The 25,721-nt window shown below is 39.1% G+C and overlaps 3 protein-coding genes across 3 annotated transcripts; 2 read left to right on the top strand and 1 right to left on the bottom strand.

Moving 5' to 3' along the window:
• The first annotated feature begins 2,602 nt into the window (after window positions 1-2,602).
• dnaja2b (DnaJ heat shock protein family (Hsp40) member A2b) lies at window positions 2,603-8,343 on the top strand. Its single transcript, XM_035156242.2, has 9 exons — window positions 2,603-2,773; window positions 3,889-3,948; window positions 4,311-4,537; window positions 4,634-4,714; window positions 4,841-4,974; window positions 5,074-5,270; window positions 5,622-5,766; window positions 6,397-6,524; window positions 6,635-8,343. The coding sequence occupies exons 1-9, from the start codon at window positions 2,696-2,698 to the stop codon at window positions 6,821-6,823; spliced, it is 1,239 nt and encodes a 412-aa protein (XP_035012133.1). The 5' UTR covers window positions 2,603-2,695; the 3' UTR covers window positions 6,824-8,343.
• Window positions 8,344-8,545: 202 nt separating this feature from the next.
• On the bottom strand, window positions 8,546-14,899 carry LOC118109267. The gene is made up of 18 exons (XM_035156238.2): window positions 14,726-14,899; window positions 14,561-14,653; window positions 14,343-14,459; window positions 14,163-14,251; window positions 13,062-13,237; window positions 12,824-12,962; window positions 12,388-12,507; window positions 12,069-12,188; window positions 11,836-11,938; window positions 11,587-11,707; window positions 10,720-10,994; window positions 10,353-10,629; window positions 9,859-10,277; window positions 9,480-9,770; window positions 9,083-9,259; window positions 8,886-8,990; window positions 8,717-8,808; window positions 8,546-8,621 (listed from the first exon to the last, which is right to left on the bottom strand). The coding sequence occupies exons 2-18, from the start codon at window positions 14,588-14,590 to the stop codon at window positions 8,546-8,548; spliced, it is 2,727 nt and encodes a 908-aa protein (XP_035012129.2). The 5' UTR covers window positions 14,591-14,653; window positions 14,726-14,899.
• Window positions 14,900-15,687: 788 nt separating this feature from the next.
• Window positions 15,688-17,359, top strand: LOC124851885 (palmitoyltransferase ZDHHC23-A-like). Its single transcript, XM_047339984.1, has 2 exons — window positions 15,688-15,806; window positions 16,506-17,359. The coding sequence occupies exons 1-2, from the start codon at window positions 15,688-15,690 to the stop codon at window positions 17,173-17,175; spliced, it is 789 nt and encodes a 262-aa protein (XP_047195940.1). The 3' UTR covers window positions 17,176-17,359.
• Window positions 17,360-25,721: the final 8,362 nt, after the last annotated feature.

A 25,721-nucleotide genomic window follows, 5' to 3' on the forward strand; every position in this document is an offset into this window, starting at 1 on the left:
CATGACACACTTTTACTAAAAACCCAGGGTCCCATGTTGATTCAATTGTTTGCAACAAATGCAGATGGATAAACCACCCAAACCAGAAGCAGGAAGACTCAATAAATTCTGTTACTTGTCCATTTAGAGCCCCTGAACTGGAATTTGCCACTGCCAGGTTAAAGGTTAGCATGTGTTCAGCATCTCTGCATTGAGGAGGCGTTTGATGATGTCAAAAAGTGTTGAGAAATACAACAGAAAACAAAGCAGAGTCCCAATACTCTACCTGCAAACAATATTCCCTGGATATTTAATTGTTCAGCCTTTGAAGATGTTCAGGGGTGTTAAGAAAACTTTCCTGTCGGGGGAATATTTTTCTGAAGCAAAAAAAGGAAATTTAAAAGCAGAATAACAGAAGAAGAGAGGTGACCGGTGAACACCATCAGAAAACATGTTTGTGATGCACACAAGAATCTGAATTTTCAGGCTGTATATTTCTGAAGAAAAACCTGCAAAAATGGTCCCTACAAATATCTAGATTTGGATACCTGTAATAAAGTAACATGGTGATTATCAAATGGGCAATTGAGTAAGTTTTCTATTTCTTTCCATTGAATTACTGGTGGTACAGTTAGATTATTGGATCAAGAACATTTTGTTCACAAATCTGAGTCCACTTCAGATCTCAGCTCTACTTCAAAATGATGTGAAAGATAAAGTGCAGCACCAAGAAGACTAATTTTGAAAACCAAGAGTGTGAATTTTCAGACCATAGATTTCTGAAGGATTTTTTTATGCTGCACATGTCTGCAACAGGGGGAAAACATCGGGCTCCGGTCGGGTATGGACACAAAAAACAGAAATCCTGTCAGGTTTGGGTCGAGCTCGGTTCGTTTTCTCTCAGGCTAACTCGGGTTTGGACAGAAAATCTTGGCCCAGGCTGAAGCCTACTCTCTCACAATTCTAGAGCTTATTTCAGGTCTATGCGGAGAGGGCGGCTTATCAGATCCATCCAATTTGAATAAATGGTGGTCATGTCCATATAGAAACAGTGGTGATACAAAAAACAGGAAAGTTGACATTCACACATTGTTGTGGAACCTGAGTGGAACCCACTTGTAGGACACTCCCAAGCTCCTTTTCTAGCATTAGCCAATTTAGCTACAAATGTAATTTCTAATGTTTAAGCATTAAAACATGTTTTTGCATTTACTGTGTTAAAATGTACTTACAACACAATCTACCTCACTTTAGCACTCGAGGACGTTTGCAGACATCAAACATAAACACAGTGTTTGTGGTACTGGTAATGGTTATACGTTTTTTATTTATTGGTTATTCAAAAAGTATTTAGGTGTCAAAACACTTAATAAACGTATATTTCGGGTTGTAATGTGGTATAATGTCTTCAGAATAATATGGCTGCAGCTTTGGGGCACCTGACTCCAAGTGGGTGCTTGTGACAGCAGGATCTGGCAACTCTGCACGGCCCCAGCCAGAGAGATAGCAAGCTTAAATCGTGGCAGCGGCAGCTCGTAGAGGCACTTCCGGTGGCAATAGAAACTCCCACTGAAATGTAAAGGGAGCTGCCGCGATTTGAGGCAGCTGTCACAGTTGCCACCCTGTTTGAGGGTAACCACCTCTGTTTATGACTTATTCCCTGGGATTTATACGTAGTTTATAAATGTTTATCAGCGTGTTACTGTTCTGAGTAGAAAGAATAATTGATCTGTATTTCTCCACTTGTATTGTAAAATGTGTATTAAGCATTTTATCGGTCCATGCCTTTTATTTTTGTCTACTGATCATTTATAAGATGTGCCTGTGCCACACTTCAGACTCCTAACAGCGACACAGAACAAATAACATAATAATATTTTTTTCAAAGACAAAAAAATCCAGTCTCCATGGAAAAAGATGTCTAGTCAGCACATAATGTAGATGAGCACTTGGGCTACCCACGCTAGGTTAACCTAAAGATCAAGGAGAACAAGGTAAAGATGTTCTTTTTTTCTCTTAAGTATTGTGTCCTCATATTTCTTAGTAATTGTGTTTTTTTAACTGCATTCCAAAATTAAGTGATATTAGTGTTGGATACGTGGGCTATTTTACATGTTCTGCTGTCAAAAAACTTTTGAGGACATCATTACTACTTTGCACTGTAACAATGTGCAACATGTGACAAGTGGACACTTCACTACATTACCATCTGTACATTCAGGTATTTCCATATGTATATTTATGTAGCCTATTGTGCATATCTTTATCTGATTCAATATCTGGTCTTTTTCTGCAGATATGCAAATCAAATAGTTTTTTGAATCGCAGGGTACTCAGGCCTAGTATGGGTGCCTGAGTACCCTGTGATAAACTTAAATTCTACATAAGATGGTGAATAACTCCATGATTTTGGCTCCTGTAACTGTGCCACACTGTAACTGACACACTGTCTTCGAGCTCTTACCTATCCATAGACATCAAAGAAAACAGAGGCAGCTGCCTCCAAACAGTGTGGCCTCAAATGCACCTGCTACAAACAAAGTGGTATCAGAGGCAACAAAGGTAGCTGCCACTGTTTTAAGGCAGCTGCCGGAAGTGCCTCTACGAGCTACCGCTGCCACGATTGGAGCTTACCGTTACTGCCCAGCCGGTGGAGTCTGCTCGTCGCTCAGCTGAAGCTCCGCATAGGGTCTTTCTGTGGTTGCCGGTTAGCATCATGGCCAACGTCGTGGACACCAAGCTGTACGACATCCTCGGAGTTTCACCATCTGCCTCTGAGAATGAGCTCAAGAAGGTACGAGGCGTCTGAAATGAGAAGGGGGGATTTGTCGGTTTGAGAGGAGAAAAAAGGAGGAAGAGAGGTCACCAGCGAAATGTGGCCTAAAAACAAGCTAATCGACGCTGCTAGTTTGCTAACCTAGCCGGCGAAGCTAAGCTAGATGTCGGCTAAATACTTAGTGGCTCGATGTTTTTTTTTTTACCGAAAACATTAAAGCTACACATTGACGATGGTAAATTTACGGTCGGTGTTCGTCATTTTCATTGTTTCTTCATAAGGGAATTCAGAAGATGTAGTTTATTAGCCCTAAAATCTAAATACCCGGCTAACCACGAGTCTGATAGCCTCCCGGCTATCAGATGATACATTCCAGCAAATAACCGTCACCAAATCGGAAGCAATACGCGTTAGCTTAGCAGTTCACCTCGATTCATGCGCCAGTAAAGTAAACCAACGCGTCAGTGGAACATTTGGTGACGCTAAACGTGGTGTGAAATGTAGCCAGAGCAAATGGGTTATGGTTGAATTTGCTAGCTAACGTTAATGTAGCTACTGTAGTTAGCATCACGCACGTCGCTGTGTTCTCCACAAAGTTCACACAAACCTCAGGTAGTCACGAATTGTTCTTAATCTACAACACTGCGTCGCCTTCAGAACGTCGCTTCAGACATTTTATCACACGTGCAACCTTCTAATTTTACGTCATTTAATAAAACCGAATAATTATGTACATTATATTGAGATCGCTGCGTGATAGACACGGCTATTCAAATTCATCATGCTGCGTTAACTAGCGACGATGTTCGCCACTTCAAAATCTTTCGTAATGCCGAAATGTTAGTGGACAACTAATTTACCAGAGTATCATCATAGATACTCGTTAAATTAAACATAACTGCGGGTAAAGCAGGAAAACTCCGAATATGCGGAATTTCAGACGGGGTTCTGTTGGCGTCTTCATCACACTTGAGGGGCCGAGGTGTCAGAAGCAGAGATGCTCTTGACAGTGTCCTGATGTTTTTGACAGCACACCCACAAGTCCAGGCCTTGTCTTGTCAGGACAGTTCATAGGCTTAGTGATTTGAGTTCTTAAAGACATTGTTCACGTTTCCTTCTCTTGTATATTGCAGGCCTACCGCAAATTGGCCAAAGAGTACCATCCGGACAAGAACCCTGATGCTGGAGACAAGGTATGATGCACCAAAGCAAGTCATTGTAACTTCAGCGATGTCATTGTTGGCAGCAGGAGCTCAATTTGTCAACAATTGTGGCTGAGAAATAATGCCACATTAGAATCATAATCACACAGCCCAACTCTGAGGATTAACACAATGAGTGCACAGTACATGAAATGGATTTTCCCTAGAGAAAAGTGCAACAGTTCTTTATTTGTACTGCTCTGTTCCTTAGATGTTGCAAACGTGACACAGGAGTAGTCTGTCTTTTAAATTCCTTTTTAACTTAATAAGATGTGCTCCTCAAAAACAAAACCTTGTGGCCCTCATTGCTGTGATGTACTGACTGGCTTTTGTATTATGCCCATGTTTTGCAGTTCAAAGAGATCAGCTTTGCATATGAAGTACTGACAAACCCAGAAAAGAAGGAGCTTTATGACCGCTGTGGAGAACAAGGGCTACGAGATGGAGGAGGCGGAGGGCCTGGCATGGATGATATCTTTTCTCACATTTTTGGCGGAGGACTTTTCGGGTTCATGGGGGGACAGGGCAGAGGACGCAACGGAGGCAAGAGGAGAGGAGAAGACATGGTACACCCTCTGAAGTAAGTTTCTTGCTTTGATGCTGTTTGTGTGATTCAGTGGCTGCTTCAAATACAATATATTATTGTCCAAATCTAATTTTTATTTTTGTCTCACAGAGTTTCTCTTGAAGACCTCTACAATGGCAAAACCACCAAACTGCAGCTTAGTAAGAACGTGCTCTGTGGTGCCTGTAATGGGTGAGTCAGCTTTTAAAGTTTGTCTCATTATTAAAAACAGCATATTGATATATAGTCCGGACTGATGGTTATTTGTCATATTCTTCTTCCTGCTAATAACACTGCACATACATGTTTGCCTTGTAGTCAGGGGGGTAAGGCAGGAGCAGTGCAGAAGTGTGTGGCATGTCGAGGACGAGGCATGAGAATCATGCTCAGACAACTGGCCCCTGGGATGGTCCAACAGATGCAGTCAGTCTGCACAGACTGCAATGGAGAAGGTAATATATTCACTACACCCACATATTGGAGGGGTGATGTATAGTCATGAGCAAAACAGCACTTTGAATTCTCCAATCTTTGTTTGTGCACTCGTGCAGGTGAGGTGATAAATGAGAAGGACCGCTGCAGAAAGTGTGAGGGTCATAAGGTGTCTAAGGAGACTAAGCTTCTGGAGGTGCATGTGGACAAAGGCATGAGGCACGGACAGAAGATCACGTTCACTGGGGAAGCTGACCAAGCACCAGGCGTTGAACCAGGAGATATAGTCCTGGTGCTGCAAGAGAAAGAGCATGAGGTAGCCTACCTGTGTGCACTCGTTGAAAAAGAGAATAATATGTCGTTTGAATATTCCACCTACAGGGAGTTGACAGTTGACAGGGAGTGTTTAAGTTTTAACAGGTTATTAGTTGAGATTCAACAAACCCTAACCATTAAAAAAGCTTTACTAATTATTTGTTGCATAATTGTTCATACATTGTTGAGCATTATAATGTTCAACAAAAATTTAGGAAAGTATTATTATTCTATACATAAGTTTCTGATTATTGTAAAGGTGTATTTCTATCATTGTTTGTGGAAAACCTTTTTACTAGCATATGTTTAATGAACCTAAGGAATAACTTTGTTCAAAACCAATGTATATCAGGAATTCCGCCGTGATGGCAGTGACCTTCACATGGTCCAACGCATCGGCTTGGTTGAGGCTCTGTGTGGCTTCCAGATGACTGTCGCTCACCTGGACGGACGTCAACTGCTTGTCAAATACCCACCTGGCAAGGTCATCGAGCCCGGTAAACCATCTTCATACAACTTTATTGGATTTGATCCCTTTTGTTACAGCATTGCTTTATTCCCAGAGACCATTTAAGTGAAAAGGGGCAGATTATTGCTTTTACTGTTTCATGCTGCAATTAAGGAGTTGGTGCCAACATTTATTTCTGGACCAACGGATTAAAAGTGTTTTAAAAAACGTGTTTGGAGGCTGATCCACTTAAATATGGAATAACGGTTGAGCTGTTAGTTGCAGCATTAAGCACAGTGAGGAATTTCTCTGCCAGCCATTGTGCAGCTACTGATCATCTTATAGTTTACAAAAATCTATAATCTCCTGGAAAGTAGTAATATGACATAAACTGTGTATATGTAAATTTCAATATTTTCATGACAGTTTAAACTGTGAAAAAGTGAAAAGCTAGTTTTTTGTCTAGTAGGTAATAAAAAAGTATAATGTAGAATTGTATTTAAATATAATATAAAAGCACAGTGGTGTTCTTAAATCAAGTTTAGTTTTTGTCTGACAGTTTATATAATTAAGATATACATCTCCTCAGGTCACAGTACATACAGGAGCCAAGATCTCACACTTCATCATGAGATTCTAATTGTGTTTTCATACCTTTTGTACCCCTTGTGTCTGGCAGGCTGTATTCGAATGGTGAAGGGAGAGGGAATGCCTCAGTACAGAAATCCTTTTGAGAAAGGAGACCTTTACATCAAGTTTGACGTCCAGTTCCCTGAAAACAACTGGATCAGCCCTGAAAAACTGAACGTGAGAGCCAATTAAATATCGCGATTTGCACAATTTAAACTCCAGTAATCCTGAGTGATTACGGTGTCATAATGTTTTTTTTTTTTTTAAATTCAATAAATTTCTTTCAGGAACTGGAGTGCTTGCTGCCTGCTCGTGCTGAGAATCCAGTCATCGCAGCTGATGCGGAGGAAGTTGACCTGACAGATTTTGACAAGAGTCAAGGGTCCGGAAGTGGAGCCAGGAGAGAGGCCTACAACGATAGCTCAGATGAGGAAGGGGGCCATCATGGCCCAGGGGTGCAGTGCGCACACCAATAGAAAGACTCATACATAAAGACATGCACATACATAAAAGCATAGATACATGACCATCCCTCAAGTCTCGTTGCTAACACTGTTCAAGACTTGATGCGCATACATGCACATTTCTCTCCTTTCATGATTCCCATGAAAAAGAGATAAACACACATACATATATACGCATACCAACCCTCCTCAGTTCCATGGTGCCCATAAGTCAGAGAGATGCTGGACGTGTGATGACCATTTTTGTGTGTATGGACAGTAGTGCTCATCAAAGCCTCCTTCAAGAAGGTTCATTGACTGCTCAATGCCTCCCTGTTTTCATCCCAGGCTTTTCCCTTTCACTGAGGGAAACACCCGTCTAGTGTATAAAATGCAAATAATGTTGACTATCTTGTATATGGTGTAGTTTAGTCTCACACAAGCGCATGCTGCTTCTCGCCGAAGATCTTGCACACGTAGATCCAAGGTTCGGACACAACAGAGAAATTTGGCACTACACCTGTGTAAATTTCAGTGTGTCACCGCTATCAAAGTGTCCTGCTGTCATAAGAGCCGAACTGATTACAGCCCTTAAAGCGTGTCCTCTTCACAGCCCAGCTGAGAGCCGCACGTTTCACCAACTCATCCCCCAACATGAACTCTCATATTTAGAAAAAAAAGAGGCTTGCTGGTTCTGCTCAGTCCCCAGCCGTCACATCGCTACAATATTAAAGCCTTGAGTGTTGCACCTGTAAGCCAGGCGCCATGTTTTCTTAGTTCGGAAATTAAGGTTTCTTTTTTTCTCTTTGTTGGTTTGAATGTTCATGTGTTCGAGACCACAGAGCTTGAAGCTAACTGTAGTCTTTGTTTGAGTTGCAGACACACTTGTGTACTTTGTATGTGTGTAATGCGGTGACTCATTGTGTGGGAGCTGCTGTTGAATGTTCGGGTTTATTAGGGTGATAGCTCCTTCTGCGTTTTGTTGGACTGCAGTGTGAGTGGACAATATATAGGGTCAATTTACGAGGAAAAAAACTGAATGTTGATTTGCTGAGAATCTCTCTCTCTCGTAGACATGTCTCTTTTTTCCCCTTCTGATCACCAGGACTGAGAGAGATCCTCCTCTCACACAGGAACACCACCGGGACCGCACCAAACCCCCTCTTTACTATACATTTCCCTGCATCGTAGAGTTGTCAGCCACACCTATGTCCTTTGACATTTTATCCCCAACCCCCTCCATACCTGTAAATAAATACAGCCACAGTCCATAGGTGCATTCAGAGTCTACAGCAGTGTCCTTCCTGTCATCACAAGATGATTTCTTACCCAAATGATTCACGGCCAATATATAAATATTAAGTTCATGTGAAGAAGAGTTGACAGAACCTCTGTAGACTCTACAAATGCACCTCTGCGGCCCATCGTGTATGTAATTTAGGCCACATGGGATTCATATGTACACAACTAAAGGGGGGTCACTGATTAATGACGTTACTGTTGATGCTTATGTTTGTCGAAGATAATTAAACTATAATAAACAGTCGATACAAGTTAGTGGAGATCTGTCATATTTCAATGTGTCTTCTCATATTTTGCAGAAGAATATTATCAGAACAACAAAGTGGTTTCAAACATTTTAAATCAATAGTGAACCATCAATCTGTTGTGGTATTTTTCAACAGCTATGGAGAAAATAGAATCAACTAAAAATGTTTTTTATAAGAACACCTGAATTAAAGCAGCTGTTGTATCTCAGTCTGCTCCATCCTCTGTATCTCTACTGTGGAGGGCAACTGGAGCCAGGAGTTCCTTGAATCCTGCAGTATTTCTGAAGGATTAAAAAAGGGGGGGAATAGAGAAACTGGTGGTTAACATTAGTTTGGTGTTTTCTATCTTAACCGATAAGAGTGGAGTGTCACTTGCCTGTCTCGTTTGGACTGCAGGACGTAAGAGCGCTCTCGTCTCAGCTGCTCCAGACGCTCTCTGACAACTGTTTTCTGCTGGTTCTTATCCTCCTAAAACAATAGTACTGGTGATGATACAGAACTTAACAAAACTAAATAATGCAGACAGACTCCCTCAGTATGTTTACCTGTGGTAGATCTTGTGTGAGGTGCCTTAGTCTGTCAGTGTGTTTCAGGCCCAGCAGGTCCTCCTCTGCCTTTCTGTTCTGGATGATGGAAAGACGCTCCTGAACCTGGAGGACAAACACCGTCAGTGACACATCACAGCATTTGTTTCTCATTCACAATGATGTGAATATTCTGTCTGTCCATATCTCTCTCTCACCCTGAGCATCTGTCTCTCTCTGTCTCTCTGCTGCCTCTGCTCCACCTTCCTCTGCATGTCCACAAGGTTGCGAATTGTCTTCTCTCTCTCCAGTGCTGAGACTGGCTCTCTCACTCGTTCTCTCTCCGTCAGTGTGGATTCCCTCCTGGCATCCCTCTCTGCGAGGCCACAGTCAAACTTTAAAAACAGATGAGGTTATCATTTTCCAGTTTTCTCATGGAATAAAAAAATTTGGAACTAATATGAGTGAAATGTGGTGCAGCTTGATTGAATTTAAAGGGACTGTTTGGCCTTGGAGGAGCTCCGCGCTCTACTGCATGTCATTCTGGTTCATGGTGATGCTCATGTGCACAATAAGGTCTGGTACACAACAATATAACACAAGACCAACCATCACCTGTGACTTATGTGTCGGGTCCTCAGTGGGAGTGGGGTCTGGCTCTATTGGGTCCCACAGCTCTGACTCTGTTGCAGTGGCACGTACCTCCACACCCACCCAGTCTCTGCCAACCTCAGCTGTCCCATCGGTCGGTCCAGAGCACAGGTCATCAGAGTGCGGCTCAAGCTCGGTGAAGAGATGTGGCTGCACGTGCTGCAGGGTTTCTGCTATTAAAGCATGTGTTTGCAGGTTAAATGCATCATCTCCCTTGTGTGGTTTGTCCACCACTGTCCTCTCCTCCAGGGTCAGCTGACAAGAAAATAATCAGGGAATAAGATCAGATGCTTGATATAGTTATAAAGAGGGTTTAATGGTCTGTTATAAACATGCAGAGCACCTGTCTGTCTGTGCTGCACTGCTCCGCTGCAGACTCTGTGGATCCAGACTGGAACAAAGTGGGCTTCAGCTCCTCATCAGCCTTTCCTCGAGAAGTCTCCTCACACTGTGTGTATGCAGCAGTCCTGCTCACATCACTGGGCAGGACTTGGATCCTCATACTGCTCTCATTGTCCTGGCTCATTTCTGCACCTCCATCTGCAGCCGCTGCGTCACAGTCATCCTCATCCTCCTCTGGTGGTTTGCTCCAAGCGAGCGTGATCAAAGAGCCCTGTTTCTCATAAGACTGGGGGCTTTTTGTTGCTTTGCCTCCTCCTTCCTCCTGGCATCCTCCTTCTGCAGCGAGATGAGTTGTACTTGTCGCATCTGAGACACACACAATCTCCAAGTAGGGCATCTCCTCCACGACCGCTTCACAATCTGGAGGAATTCAAAATAGATTGTAGTTGCAGCTGTGAGAGTATGATTAAATATGTTTGGCTGTGTTGGAGGTACCTGTGCAGACATCCTGTGTGTTAGTCACATCAGCAGCTTGGATTCCATTCAGTTCACTGTCCACCCATCTGACAAAAACAGCTGCCGAAACTTCAGCCGACCCAACACTCACGTTCTGGGTCTCGACTGCTCCAGAGCTGCTGCACTCTGCAGTCTTTTGCTCGTTGCAGCTCTTGGAGACGAGGAAAGAGGTGAGGAGCTGGAGCAGGTTGGTGCTGCTCTGCATCTGAAGTTTAGATTCATACTCATCTCGCAGAACCTGGAGATGTTGTGCGCTCTAACAGACACACATCGGATTTTTATTTTACAATAAAAGAACATGCATAATTGTGGATTCTTTTTGGATTTGATGCTTTGGTTGTCTCACCTTGTTGTTTAACAGTGGCAGAAATGCAGAAGCTTGGAGGTCGTGGAGCTCCAGCAGTCGAGTTAAGAGGAGCAGGGAACACTCCTCCAGCTGGTGTGGAGACCACACTGCTGCTTTACTGCACATGTGGGCCTGTGTTTGAGGCTGAGGCTGGAGCTGAGGCTCAGAGGTAGCTTGCTCAAAGAGGGGTTGAGTCTCATTGTGCATCTGCATGCTGGTGTGGATTTGCCTCAGCATTTGTATACAGCCACTCCTTAAAACTGTTGTATTACTACCTGCATAGGAAATGAGACATGTAGAAATGGCAAAAGGGAAAAACAATTCTAGGAAACATCCAGGAGAAAAAGAAGAAAATACTGATTGTGCATTCGGATGTGGTGTCATAATAATCAGAAAAATGTGTTCCTGGCGTGAAACTTTCATGTGAGCACCATCTCAAGTTTGAACAACAACTTGTGAGGTCTGCAAACATTTTGGCACATGAGCTGCTGACATCATCACTTATAAACCAATCAACACAATTTTACAATCAGCTGCAAATCAGAGCTCTTAATGTGAGCTTGTCAAATGTAAAACTTTTGTCACTTGCAAACATTTGACTTTTGCTGCCTGCAGTTTGTTTTTGTTGGTCTTTACTTGCTGTGTTATTTATATGCCTCTCACACCTGATCCATTTTCTTTCCTCTTCATTATTATGCAAATATTGTAAATATGTGTCAATGTTTTTTTTAAAAGCTTCAAACAGATCAAATACACACATTTTGTTTACAGTGTCCACGTTTTTTCAAACATTCTGACAAAGCAAATGAACACACACCAAAGTCGGAACATCAACTTTACGACTCCAGAGGTGGGACACTGATTTACCGTCTTTCTGAGAATCTGTGCAACCTGGACCTTGCAGATCCTTCGGGGAAACCCCTTGCACCAGCTTAACCAGCTGCTTCCTCTCCTGCTCCTGAGTCAGCACCAGCAACTGCAGCGCGGCCTGCTGGGAGAGGGCCAGAGTTTGTAATCCGTTGCTGCTGATAATACTGCTGTGGTGTAGTGTCTGCTTTTTTTACTTTCAGCATTACAAAAAAAAGAACTCAATGTATGCAGTGTAAGCTACAGCACCTGCTGCGGTGATGCTGAAATCAATTCTTCATTTTCTGCTTCCTCTTCTTCACGTAGCCACAGAGCAGCCTGCTCCGCTCGGCAGGGACTGGGAACATGGGGCCTGAACAGAGCCACCAGGGTCAGACAGGATTTAGCTGAAACTGAGTGTGCCAAGGGAGTGGGGGCCACACTCGATGGAAGTGATTTAAAGCCCATTTTCAGTTGTTATCACTCAGTGTTTGTTGACTTACCAAGTGTCCCAGGACTGCTTCGCTGCCAGAAGAGCTCTGTAGGACAGTTTCTCTCTCCGAGCTCTGAGAGTTGCCAGTCGGATGTAGAGACACAAAAGTTTCAGACTCTCCCCGTCCAGCCTGCGAGGAGGAAGAGGAACAAATCAGTTATTTCTGGGCCGATAAGAACCATACCTTACATTAGCTTTTACCTGAATGCTAAGAGCAAGAATGTGACATGAGACTATAGATTTCAGAGAACATGGAGGACATTTATGTGACATCTTATCTGACATTGTTTTATTTATGAGGATTGATTTAAAATTAAGATTAAGATTACCTCTCTCCCAGGACTGCCACTTTGTCCTTTTCTTGTTGACGAGACGAGTGTAACTCACACAGGAACGAAGCAGCAGACCAGCAAAGCTCCCTGGAGTTAAAGGATCCACCCAGACAGGCCCTGCAGGAAAATCTGTGTAACCATAGTGCTGCTGTTTGATGCTGATTGTGGAAATCCTGCAGGGGGTTGTGATGTTTACTTGAGATTTTGAGTTTAAGTACACAAATCAGTTTTTATACAAATGTTGGGTTAAAATTAACACAAAATTATCCAATAGCGTTTTTTCTTTTTTATCTAATTTGGTGATCAAGAAATATTGTAATTTTTCAGTTTTATAGAGATTCCATATATGGCAGGTTGTGAAAATGATTAACTTACTTTAAAAAAAAAAAAAAATCTTAAATCTACCCTGGCAGTCTTGATGCATGTGTGTTACCTGTACATCCTGAATGCTCCTGGCAGCTCAGCCAGACGGAGCATGTCACCTGACTCCAAAGCCTCCTCTGCTGTGTCCTCCAGCCCCTCCTCTTCTGAGCGTCGTTGACATGGCAGCAAGGTTTTCCAGACGCTCGGAGCTGTGGAATCAACAACAACAATTATAACAAGAAAAGGAGAAAACAACTTCTAAGTTGTGCTTAAAGTGAAACTGTTCTGCGTGAGTAATTTTTCCTTACTATGATGCTCCTGAAGCATTTCTGAATAAAGCAAGTGGCTCATAACGTCATACTTCACGTCCACCAGGAGGAGGACATCTGACGGGGAGACACAGCCCCAGGCCTGACCTTTGACCTTGAGGCTTTGGGCTTGCCAGGGAGAGGGCAGTAAGCTGTGCACACCCTCTGACGCCAATCTAACCACACAAAAACAAACACACATCCATATCAATGCATGATAGTTGTCTTGTTACAAGAAGTTGTTCGTCGTTACCTCTGCCAAGGAGGTTATGTTTTCATCTGCATTTGTTTGTTTGTTATTTAGCTGGATTACGCAAAGATTATAGGATGGATAATCACGAAACTTGGTTGAAGGATGTGGTATGGGTCCGGAAAGAGCCCATTAAATTTCTTGCAGATCCAAAATTGCTTTTGTTAACTGTGAGATGGGAAGTTTTTCAACATTTCTCAGCGAATGATTCATGGATCCTGATGAAAATAAATCTGGCTTGTTCAGGGGACTGATATTTACAAACGTATGTAATTTGGTGCAGATCTTTATACAAATCCAGATGTTGTGAATTGAAACATGGTTTCTATAATAAATTTAAACTTTGATTCATCAGCTCTAAAATAGTTTTTTGATCACAACAACAGACTTGAGTTTTAGAACTACAACCCCACGTGGTCTGGTATAACTCGGAGCTAGGTAGCTAGTTAAAAAAAATAATAAACTTGATACAAAATAGGGCCACATGAAATAACATAACAAACAAACAAATATACAATGCCAGGGGTTATGAAAAAGTTTCACATAAACCAATACAAACTGATAGTGATAAAGTAGACAGACATAATTAAGAAAAAACTCACACATACTGTATATATTCAACTTTATTATTTATTAAATTAAATTTAAGATTGAAGGTATTTACTGATTTTATATTACAGGCCATTTACAGGCAATTTTCTTTTACAACCTCAATCAGGAAAGTAACCAAACAATCCTTAACAAGGAAAAATAATGTAGTGGTGTATTCTAGTGTTACCAATAGGAAATGAAGTAAAGTTCCTATAGTGAGGAAATCTGCAACTTTTCACCTTAAACACAAACATGCTCACCTGATCCAGCACTGCCTGGCTGCTTTCCTCAGCCTCTTCACTCCTCTCCCACTCCCACACAGCTCATTCTTCCCCATTAGTCTCTCTGTCTTGGGAGAAAATAACAGAAGTAATCAAATAATGAAGAACAGAGCCTCTGCCTCCGTGCAGGAAAACTCTGCCCCACTGCAAAACACATACCTGTGAACTGACTGTTGTAAATGGGTGTAAAGATCCTGTATCTGAGCTGTTGGCCTTTTCCATCTCATAGAGAGTGTTGACGTGTCCGCCATTTATCAGCTGGAGGTCCCAGTACAGCTGAAGATAAAAATACTCAGTCATGGTTGTGAAAACATTTAATTTTACATACAGTGTTTTTCTGATATTATAAGATTCAGAAAAAGAAGATTGAATTGTACCTTTTCCTTCTTCTCCCTCTCCCTTTCCATCTCTACAAGAACATCAAAAACTTTTTCACCAACACAGGACCAGCTGATGTCACCTCCTGCAATCTGACACAGACACAAAGTGAGAAACAATGATGAATGAAGGTGGTAGCTGGTGTGATAGGGATGTCTTCTTACCTTCTTCAGAGCCGTATGGGCTTCATCAGGGTCGGAGGGAACATGAAACACTTTGCCGTAGAGGACGCTCACGTCTTCTGAGGAAAACTCAGCTCCGACAGACAAACCCAGACACTGGTACACACCGGCAACGCAATCCTGAGAGGACAACACAAGGACATTATTGTAGTTCACACACACACACACACACACACGCGCACACACATGGAAAACCTAAATAATCAGAAGATCTTACCTGTTCCATGTTTTCACCTCTGTGGGCCTGGCAAATTATACAGGCAGTTACTATGGTTACAGCGGTCCTCTAGACAACAGCTGGATCAGGTTACCAAGCAACAAAAGTGACAGTGTTATCTGTCAGGGGGAGACGGAGAGGGGTGCAATGTGATACGCGATCATGTGACATAATACACCTGGGTGAAAAAGTCCGGTGACAGATCCCAGCCCATAAAATGTTAACATCACTTTCTCCAAGTCTGTAATTTCCTCTGACAGTAGTTCCTGGACGGAACAAAGTAACTGATACAAATAATAATAACTAGGGCTACGTTGTGGCACTAACGGGCCCGAGCACAGGCATTTTGAAGCCTGTTGCGGTTAGTGGAGAGAGCGATCAATAGGGCCTCCCACCGTTCGGTGCTCGGGCCCTAATTAGTTGCTTTTAATTGATAAGTGGTTTTATATCATTATAGACAGTAAGATAGATGAAATATTGCTGCCAATTCAGATGTAAAGTAAACCCTCTATAATTACGATAATTGCTCCTATATATATGTTGATATGTATGTATATATGTGCTTTTTTCAAAGTTATAGATCGTGTGTGTGTGTTTTTGTGTTATAGATTCTGTCAGTACATTTCCATAGATATGTTCCCTGCACTAATAGTTTGTTTTAATGGTGTAGTTCATTTGTGCATCGCTCCAGAGAACGAAGTTGCCCTGTGAACTTCAGGAAGCCATAATGAAATGGGAGAAGTTAAAGCCTCCGGAGCCAGATGATCCCATGTGCTGCTGCGAGTGTGATATCTACCAGTACGGATGCTGCTGTGACTGTGAAGATCTGGACGAGGCCTTTAACAGGTTAGAAGAAGTATGACCTTTAATGAGACACAAAAGGGTCACAAGGTGATTTTCAGACATCAAATACAATTTAGATGCAATTCTCAATATCATATTTTAGCCATAATTGTTCCAAAAGCTAAAAAAAGTACTTGTTAGAATAAAACCATGTAAATAACCATGCATGGTGATTATGACAGATGAGTGATAGCATCAGTTGCAGCAGGTCAGTTTACAGCACCACAGGAAACATTGCACATGGGAGATTTTTTGTGAACAAGCTCAGCTAAAATATCCTTTGGGATAATGGGGATCACATATCTCTGACTCGGTTATTTTTGCATCAAGGACTCAAAGGTTTTGGAATCCCTCCTTTAGTACAATAAACTTCAGGCCGGGTGAAGAAATGTCCCAGGGCCCCAGATCCTTCTGAGACTTCATAACTTCATGTTGCAATGTATTTAATCATAAATTCATTTTATTTTATCCATTTATTTATCTTTTTACATTTTATTTAAAACCAAACATGTGGGACATCACACCAAAGCACAATATTAAAATTACAGGGTCTGACCCTTCTAATAAGAAAACAACATGTGATTTTTCCTCATATCATCTTATTAGTTTGATCAATGAAAGTGTATTAGTATCATTCCTAATTAAGTTTTATTAAGTTTATTTTCAAGTGTTTGTAACTTTGCCTGAATGTGTGCGCTGCAGGTGGCTGAGACACAAACCCCCTCACAGCGGATGTCACTCTCCTGTTCTCAGGGCCCTGATTGACAACCTGGAGATCTCCATGATCCCGGCCCTGGTGCTGCTGCCTCTGCTGCTCCGGGCCGCAGCGCTGCACTACCTGCTGGGCATCATCATCCTGACATCTCTGCCCAGCCTGGTCCTCTGGTACTACTACGCCACGCACCGCAAGAGGAGACGCACCCTCTTCTTCCTTACTCTGGCGCTGTTCTCTCTGGCCTACATGTATTACCTCTTCATCACAGAGATTCTATCGCGTGGGGACGTCAGCCATCTGCAGCTGTGCACTGTGACTGCTGGGATGATCCTTACCATCGGATCTCTCATTCACACCAAGAGAGGCCCAGGGTTTCACACCACCTCTTATCACAGCCAGAGTGAGGAGGTTAACAAGGACTCTACACATCTTAATGGATCCATCCAATCAGCGGCCTCCTCCTCCTCTCCTCCTGCCCTGACGGAAAAGTGGAGCAGATACTCTGTGTGCAAAACAATGCGACCCCCGCGGGCCGGACACTGTCGAACCTGTGGATCCTGCGTCAAGCGTCTGGACCACCACTGTGTCTGGTGGGTTGGATTTGATATTATAACATCTTTATACTTCTTTGAATTGTACATTCACACCACATCATGAAAGTGAATATTGAATTATGACAGATTAGATAACTGCCCTTCATGTCTTAAGCAAAGACTCCTACTGTACCCACTGGTTTCCTCAGGGCCGTGCACAGACATTTTGGGGAGCAGGGGCTCAAGTGAAAAACTCTTTGCATCCAAAGATTGATTTTTAAATGGAAACTGCTCCCAGCAAAAATGTCTTGAAATGTAAACTTGAACTAGAAAACTGGTAAACTGGGATCTGTCTCAGGCCAACCAGGAAGACAGGGTGTTTATTTGTTTGTGAGCTTTATCAGACACTTTCCTGAACTGCACACTGCCAAGAACATTAAAGGGGACATAGCATGCAAATTCCACTTTGTTAGTGCTTCTACAGGTTAATGTGGGTATCTGGCATGTCTACCAACCCAAAAACTCTGGGGAAAAAACACTTGCGCGTTTTGTTATAGTTATAGTGTGGAAGACTTCCGCAGTGTTCAGCGCTACTGTAACCCCCGAACCCCGACATTCAACGGGTACAACAACAAGCGGAGAAAGCAGAATCGCGGGCTGACCTTATATATACAGTCTATGGGGCTGACCAGCGCGGAGAAATGCTCGTCCCGTGTGAACAGCCAGGCGGCTGCGCGCTTGAGAACGGCGCTGCGCTGCCTCACAGCGGTCTTCCACACTGCCAGCTGTGTGGAAGACTTCCGCAGTGTTCAGCGCTACTGTACGCCGGGTTACAGTAGTTACGCCGGGGTACACCGGACGCGGAAGCGCCGCTGCGAGGCAGCGCAGCGCCGCTTCTCAGCACGCAGCCGCCTGGCTGTTCACACGGGACGTGCATTTCTCCGCTGGTCAGCCCCATAGACTGTATATATAAGGTCAGCCCGCGATTCTGCTTTCTCCGCTTGTTGTTGTACCCGTTGAATGTCGGGGTTCGGGGTAAATGATGGTCATAGCCCCCTCTCTCTTTCTCTCTCTGTCTGTCTGCTTGTGTGCTTGTAGTGGATGGGCAGAGGGGGACATTTAATTATGTGATTGGGAAAATTAAAACTCCAGGACAACAGAAGGGAATACAAAGTATGGGATGCATATTTGATAATTTATATCATATAAAATATGTAATTTATATCGTTTAAAATCATGGGGGAGAGGGGGAGGGGGGAGCTGGCTCATTAGCATTTAAAGGAACAGGCACTCAAAACAGGTCACTCTGTGGAGGGCTGTTTTATACAGGGTAAAAAGGGTGCTGTTTTATATGATCCTTGTGGTATTTTGACCAAAGTATGTTACAGACATTTCATTAAGACCCCAAGGAACCATATCAACTTGTGGTAAAATGGGCATGCTATGTCCCCTTTAAAGATGATGATGTCAGTTTTATAAATCTCTTTATACCTCATGCACAGTTTCTGAATTGTTTCATTGTCTGCAATAGACTTACAACCTCAAAGACAAAAGAATAAAATGTATATATGATGTTAATCTTCCTGTTTATTATTCACATTTACTATATAGATCAGTGGTTCTCAAACTTTTTCTGTCATGCCCCACTTTGGAGCTAGAATATTTTTCATGCCCCACCCGCTCCCCTGCCCCAACAAAATTATGACAAAATGAGCCAAGTTTAACATGTGTATTTACATAAAATACACATGAACATTAAATTCACATTACTTTCAGGAATTTCTGATGTGCAAATAAAAAACCTTTTTCAAACAACTTTTTGTGACATTTGCCACTTTTTTCAAAGAATAGTGCAATAACTTTGCTTAAATTCAACTTAATTGAAGTACTTTTGGTGACATTTATCACTACATTCCTCCATCAGTCTGTACTTTTTCAAAAATAGAGAAAAAATAAATTAAATTATAATCACTTTGTTACAACGATGATAAAGCTCAACCAAAAAGAACACATGCATGTGACTGGGGTGTAATGTTTCTAAGTGTCTTCTTAATTTGTTGGGTCTCATAGAGTTTGCACCTCATGTCCTCCTTCATTCACTGTGAACCCAAGAGCAGGATAGGCTTCATCGTACTTTCTTTTCAACTTGGTTTTTGAACACTGTGTCTTGTTTGTCGCTGACCGGCTGCTTCACGTGAACGAGCTCTGATCTCACTGTGTGTGTGTCTCTGAGCGAATGAGTGGGGGCGGAGCCCCGGGGCCTGTGTGTGTGTGCGCTGTCTGGGGGCACACACACAAACACACACACACACACACACACATTCGCCCGCTCCTGGTATTTCATGCTGGCCTGATACGATGATGATTTAACAAATTAACGTGAACGTGAGTTCACTGTAACGTAACTAAGTAACATAACTAAGTAACGTACAGTAACGTAACGAAAAGGTACGAAAAGGTACGAAAAGTTACGAAAAGTAACGTAAAGTTACGAAAAGTTACGAAAAGTAACTAAGTAACGAAAAGTAACTAAGTAACGAAAAGTAACGAAAAGTAACGAAAAATAACGAAAAGTAACGTAACAAAAAGTAACGTAACGTACAGTAACGTACAGTAACTAAGTAACATAACCACGCAACGAACCACGAGGCACCGGCAACGTAACCAAGTAACGCAGAACCGCAACGTAACCGCAACGTGAACGCACAGCAACGCAAACCTAAGCAACATAACTGGCAACGTGAATGAATCATTTAACGCAACTATGCAACGAATCCACGCCACGTCACGCCACGCCACGCCGCCACGCCACGCCACGTGACTAAGTAACGAAAAGCAACGAAAAGCAACGAAAAGCAACGAAAAATAACGAAAAGTAACATAACGTAACGTAACTAAGTAACATAACTAAGTAACGTAACGCACAGTAACGCATTGCAACGCACAGTAACAAAGAACGCGAACGTAACGCAACTAAGTAACGAACGCAACGCCAATGCACGACACGTAACTAAGTAACGTAACTAAGTAACGTAACTAAGTAATGTCACTAAGTAACGTAACGTAACGTGACGTAACTAAGTAACGAACGAACGCAGTAAAGTAAAGTAAAGTAACGTAACGTAGCGTTACCAAAAGTAATTAAAAGTAACGAAAAGTAACGTAAAGTAACGCAACGCAACGCAACGCAACGTAACGTAACGCAACGTAACGTAACGCAACGTAACGTAACGTTACCGCCACGTCACAGCCACGCGTGACTAAGTAACGAAAAGCAACGAAAAGCAACGAAAAGCAACGAAAAATAACGAAACGTAACGTAACGTAACGTAACTAAGTAACATAACTAAGTAATGTAACGTACAGTAACGTACAGTAACGTACAGTAACAAAGTAACGTGAACGCAACGCAATCCAAGTAACGAACGCAACGCCACGTAACGTCACGCAACTGCAACGCATCCAAGCAACGTAACCAGGTAATGTCACTATAACGCAACGCGAACGGACGTAACCAAGCAACGAACGTAACGAAAGGCAAAGTAAAGGCGCATCGAAGCTGCTACCAAAAGTAACTAAAAGTAACGAAAGTAGCGTAAAGTAACGAACGTAACGCAACGCAACGTAACGCAACGAACGCAACGCACCGTAACGTAACGTAACGAACGCAACGTAACGTAACGAAGTAAAGTAACTAAGTAACGACGTAGTAACTATAACGTATCCAAAGTAACGTAACGCAACGCACGTAACGTAACGTAACGTAACGTAACGTAACTAAGTAACATAACTAAGTAACGTACAGTAACGTAACGAAAAGGTACGAAAAGTAACGTAAAGTTACGAAAAGTTACGAAAAGTTACGAAAAGTTACGAAAAGTAACTAAGTAACGGAAAGTAACGGAAAGTAACTAAGTAACTAAGTAACGTAACGTCACGTGACTAAGTAACGAAAAGCAACGAAAAATAACAAAAAGTAACGTAACAAAAAGTAACATAACTAAGTAACGTAACGTAACTACGTAACGTAACTACGTAACGTAACTACGTCACGTCACGTCACGTCACGTCACGTCACGCCACGTCACGTCACGCCACGTGACTAAGTAATGAAAAGCAACGAAAAGTAACGTAACGTAACGTAACGTAACTAAGTAACATAACTAAGTAACGTAACGAACTACGTAACGTAACGTAACGTAACGTCACGCGACTAATTAACGGAAAATAACGAAAAGCAACGAAAAGTAATGAAAAGTAAGTAAAGTAACGTAACGTTACTAAGTAACATAACTAAGTAACGTAACGTAACGTACAGTAACGTACAGTAACTAAGTAACATAACTAAGTAACGTAACGTAACTACGTAACGTAACTACGTCACGTCACGTCACGTGACTAAGTAACGAAAAGCAACGAAAAATAACGAAAATGAACGTAACGTAACTAAGTAACATAACTAAGTAACGTAACATAACTACGTAACGTAACGTCACGTGACTAATTAACGGAAAATAACGAAAAGCAACGAAAAGTTATGAAAAGTAAGTAAAGTAACGTAACGTAACTAAGTAACATAAGTAAGTACAGTAACGTACAGTAACGTACAGTAACGTACAGTAACTAAGTAACATAACTAAGTAACGTAACGTAACGTAACGTAACTACGTCACGTCACGTTTTTTTTTTTTTGGGACGGACAGACAGATTTTTTTTAAATTAAAAAAATTAAAATACAAAAGTAACTAAAAGTACAAAAGTAACTAAAAATACAAAAGTAACTAAAAAGTAACGAAAAGTACAAAAGTAACTAAAAGTAACTAAAAGTACAAAAGTAACTAAAAGTAACTAAAAGTACCAAAGTAACTAAAAGTAACTAAAAGTACAAAAGTAACTAAAAGTACAAAAGTAACTAAAAAGTAACTAAAATACAAAAGTAACTAAAAGCACAAGTAACTTAAAAGTAACTAAAAGTACAAAAGTAACTAAAAGTACAAAAGTAACTAAAAGTAACGAAAAGCAAAAAGTAACTAAAAGTAACTAAAAGTAGAAAAGTAACTAAAAGTAACTAAAAGTACAAAAGTAACTAAAAAGTAACTAAATAACTAAAAGTACAAAAGTAACTAAAAGTAACTAAAAGTACAAAAGTAACTAAAATTACAAAAGTAACTAAAAGTAACTAAAAGTACAAAAGTAACTAAAAGTACAAAAGTAACTAAAAAGTAACTAAAAGTACAAAAGTAACTAAAAGTACAAAAGTAACTAAAAAGTAACTAAAAGTACAAAAGTAACTAAAAGTACCAAAGTAACTAAAAAGTAACGAAAAGTACAAAAGTAACTAAAAAGTAACTAAAAGTTCAAAAGTAACTAAAAGTACAAAAGTAACTTAAAAGTAACTAAAAGTACAAAAGTAACTAAAAGTACAAAAGTAACTAAAAAGTAACTAAAAGTACAAAAGTAACTAAAAGTACAAAAGTAACTAAAAGTACCAAAGTAACTAAAAAGTAACTAAAAGTACAAAAGTAACTAAAAGTAACTAAAAGTTCAAAAGTAACTAAAAGAATAAAAGTACCAAAAAGTAACTAAAAGTACAAAAGTAACTAAAAAGTAACTAAAAGTACAAAAGTAACTAAAAGTACAAAAGTAACTAAAAGTACAAAAGTAACTAAAAGTAACTAAAAGTACAAAAGTAACTAAAAGTACAAAAGTAACTAAAAAGTAACTAAAAGTACAAAAGTAACTAAAAGTACAAAAGTAACTAAAAAGTAACTAAAAGTACAAAAGTAACTAAAAAGTAACTAAAAGTACAAAAGTAACTAAAAAGTAACTAAAAGTACAAAAGTAACTAAAAGTACAAAAGTAACTAAAAAGTAACTAAAAGTACAAAAGTAACTAAAAGTACAAAAGTAACTAAAAAGTAACTAAAAGTACAAAAGTAACTAAAAAGTAACTAAAAGTACAAAAGTAACTAAAAGTAACTAAAAGTACAAAAGTAACTAAAAGTACGAAGTCGTCCGTCTGTCCGATTGGGATGGACAGACGGCGATTTAATTTTTTTAGTCTGTCCTTTATGACGGACAGACAGATTTAAATTAAAAATTAAAATACAAAAGTAACTAAAAGTACAAAAGTAACTAAAAATACAAAAGTAACTAAAAGTAACTAAAAGTACAAAAGTAACTAAAAGTAACTAAAGTAAAAAGTAACTAAAAGTACAAAATAACTTAAAAGTAACTAAAAGTACAAAAGTAACTAAAAGTACAAAAGTAACTAAAAAGTAACTAAAAGTACAAAAGTAACTAAAAGTAACTAAAAGTACAAAAGTAACTAAAAAGTAACTAAAAGTACAAAAGTAACTAAAAGTACAAAAGTAACTAAAAAGTAACTAAAAGTACAAAAGTAACTAAAAGTACAAAAGTAACTAAAAAGTAACTAAAAGTACAAAAGTAACTAAAAGTACAAAAGTAACTAAAAAGTAACTAAAAGTACAAAAGTAACTAAAAAGTAACTAAAAGTACAAAAGTAACTAAAAGTACAAAAGTAACTAAAAAGTAACTAAAAGTAACAGAGTAACTAAAAGTAACGAAAGTACAAAAGTAACTAAAAGTAACTAAAAGTTCAAAAGTAACTAAAAGTAACTAAAAGTAATCAAAAGTACAAAAGTAACTAAAAGTACAAAAGTAACTAAAAGTAACTAAAGCAATAAAAGTAACTAAAAAGTAACGAAAAGTACAAAAGTAACTAAAAGTACAAAAGTAACTAAAAAGTAACTAAAAGTACAAAAGTAACTAAAAGTACAAAAGTAACTAAAAGTAATAAAAGTACAAAGTAACTAAAAGTAACTAAAAGTAACTAATAAAAGTAACTAAAAGTACAAAAGTAATTAAAAGTAACTAAAAGTACCAAAGTAACTAAAAGTAACTAAAAGTACAAAAGTAACTAAAAGTAACTAAAAGTACAAAAGTAACTAAAAGTACGAAAGTAATTAAATTAAAATTAAAATACAAAAGTAACTAAAAGTACAAAAGTAACTAAAAATACAAAAGTAACAAAAGTAACGAAAAGTACAAAAGTAATAAAAAGTAACTAAAAGTACAAAAGTAACTAAAAGTACAAAAGTAACTAAAAATACAAAAGTAACTAAAAGTAACTAAAAGTACAAAAGTAACTAAAAAGTAACTAAAAGTACAAAGTAACTAAAAGTACAAAAGTAACTAAAAGTAACTAAAAGTACAAAAGTAACAAAAGTAACTAAAAGTACAAAAGTAACTAAAAGTACCAAAGTAACTAAAAGTAACTAAAAGTACAAAAGTAACTAAAAGTAACTAAAAGTACAAAAGTAACTAAAGTACAAAGTAACTAAAAGTAACTAAAAGTAACTAAAAGTACAAAAGTAACTAAAAGAACAAAAGTAACTAAAAGTAACTAAAAGTACAAAAGTAACTAAAAGTACAAAAGTAACTAAAAGTAACTAAAAGTACAAAAGTAACTAAAAGTACAAAAGTAACTAAAGTAACTAAAAGTACAAAAGTAACTAAAAAGTAACTAAAAGTACAAAAGTAACTAAAAGTACAAAAGTAACTAAAAAGTAACTAAAAGTACCAAAGTAACTAAAAAGTAACGAAAAGTACAAAAGTAACTAAAAAGTAACTAAAAGTTCAAAAGTAACTAAAAGTACAAAAGTAACTTAAAAGTAACTAAAAGTACAAAAGTAACTAAAAGTACAAAAGTAACTAAAAAGTAACTAAAAGTACAAAAGTAACTAAAAAGTAACGAAAAGTACAAAAGTAACTAAAAGTACAAAAGTAACTAAAAAGTAACTAAAAGTACAAAAGTAACTAAAAGTACAAAAGTAACTAAAAAGTAACTAAAAGTACCAAAGTAACTAAAAAGTAACTAAAAGTACAAAAGTAATAAAAGTAACTAAAAGTACAAAAGTAACTAAAAGTACAAAAGTAACTAAAAATAGTACAAAAGTAACTAAAAGTACAAAAGTAACTAAAAGTAACTAAAAGTACCAAAGTAACTAAAAAGTAACTAAAAGTACCAAAGTAACTAAAAGTAACTAAAAGTAACAAAGTAACTAAAAAGTAACTAAAAGTACAAAAGTAACTAAAAGTACAAAAGTAACTAAAAGTAAAATTAAAAATTAAAAAACAAAAGTAACTAAAAGTACAAAAGTAACTAAAAGTACAAAAGTAACTAAAAAGTAACTAAAAGTACAAAAGTAACTAAAAGTACAAAAGTAACTAAAAGTAACTAAAAGTACAAAAGTACAAAAGTAACTAAAAGTACAAAAGTAACTAAAAAGTAACTAAAAGTACAAAAGTAACTAAAAGTAGCTAAAAGTACAAAAGTAACTAAAAGTACTAAAGTAACTAAAAAGTAACTAAAAGTACAAAAGTAACTAAAAGTACAAAAGTAACTAAAAGTAACTAAAAGTACAAAAGTAACTAAAAGTACAAAAGTAACTAAAAGTAACTAAAAGTACAAAAGTAACTAAAAAGTAACTAAAAGTACAAAAGTAACTAAAAGTAACTAAAAGTACAAAAGTAACTAAAAGTACAAAAGTAACTAAAAAGTAACTAAAAGTACAAAAGTAACTAAAAAGTAACTAAAAGTACAAAAGTAACTAAAAAGTAACTAAAAGTACAAAAGTAACTAAAAGTA

This window comes from Hippoglossus stenolepis, chromosome 5, assembly GCF_022539355.2.
Source record: "Hippoglossus stenolepis isolate QCI-W04-F060 chromosome 5, HSTE1.2, whole genome shotgun sequence".
Lineage (NCBI taxonomy): Eukaryota > Metazoa > Chordata > Actinopteri > Pleuronectiformes > Pleuronectidae > Hippoglossus > Hippoglossus stenolepis.

What these genes read in the sequence shown, in the direction of transcription:
- dnaja2b (XM_035156242.2), top strand. Translation starts at nt 2,696, where the DNA reads ATGGCCAACGTCGTGGACACCAAGCTGTACGACATCCTCGGAGTTTCA. An exon ending in CTGAGAATGAGCTCAAGAAG is followed by an intron (nt 2,774 to 3,888) that starts GTACGAGGCGTC and finishes TGTATATTGCAG; the next exon opens with GCCTACCGCAAATTGGCCAA. An exon ending in CACAGACTGCAATGGAGAAG is followed by an intron (nt 4,975 to 5,073) that starts GTAATATATTCA and finishes GCACTCGTGCAG; the next exon opens with GTGAGGTGATAAATGAGAAG.
- LOC118109267 (XM_035156238.2), bottom strand. Translation starts at nt 14,590, where the DNA reads ATGGAAAGGGAGAGGGAGAAGAAGGAAAAG. An exon ending in GCCAGGCAGTGCTGGATCAG is followed by an intron (nt 13,238 to 14,162) that starts GTGAGCATGTTT and finishes TTGTGTGGTTAG; the next exon opens with ATTGGCGTCAGAGGGTGTGC. An exon ending in AGTGCAGCACAGACAGACAG is followed by an intron (nt 9,771 to 9,858) that starts GTGCTCTGCATG and finishes TTTTCTTGTCAG; the next exon opens with CTGACCCTGGAGGAGAGGAC.
- LOC124851885 (XM_047339984.1), top strand. Translation starts at nt 15,688, where the DNA reads ATGAAATGGGAGAAGTTAAAGCCTCCGGAGCCAGATGATCCCATGTGC. An exon ending in CTGGACGAGGCCTTTAACAG is followed by an intron (nt 15,807 to 16,505) that starts GTTAGAAGAAGT and finishes TGTGCGCTGCAG; the next exon opens with GTGGCTGAGACACAAACCCC.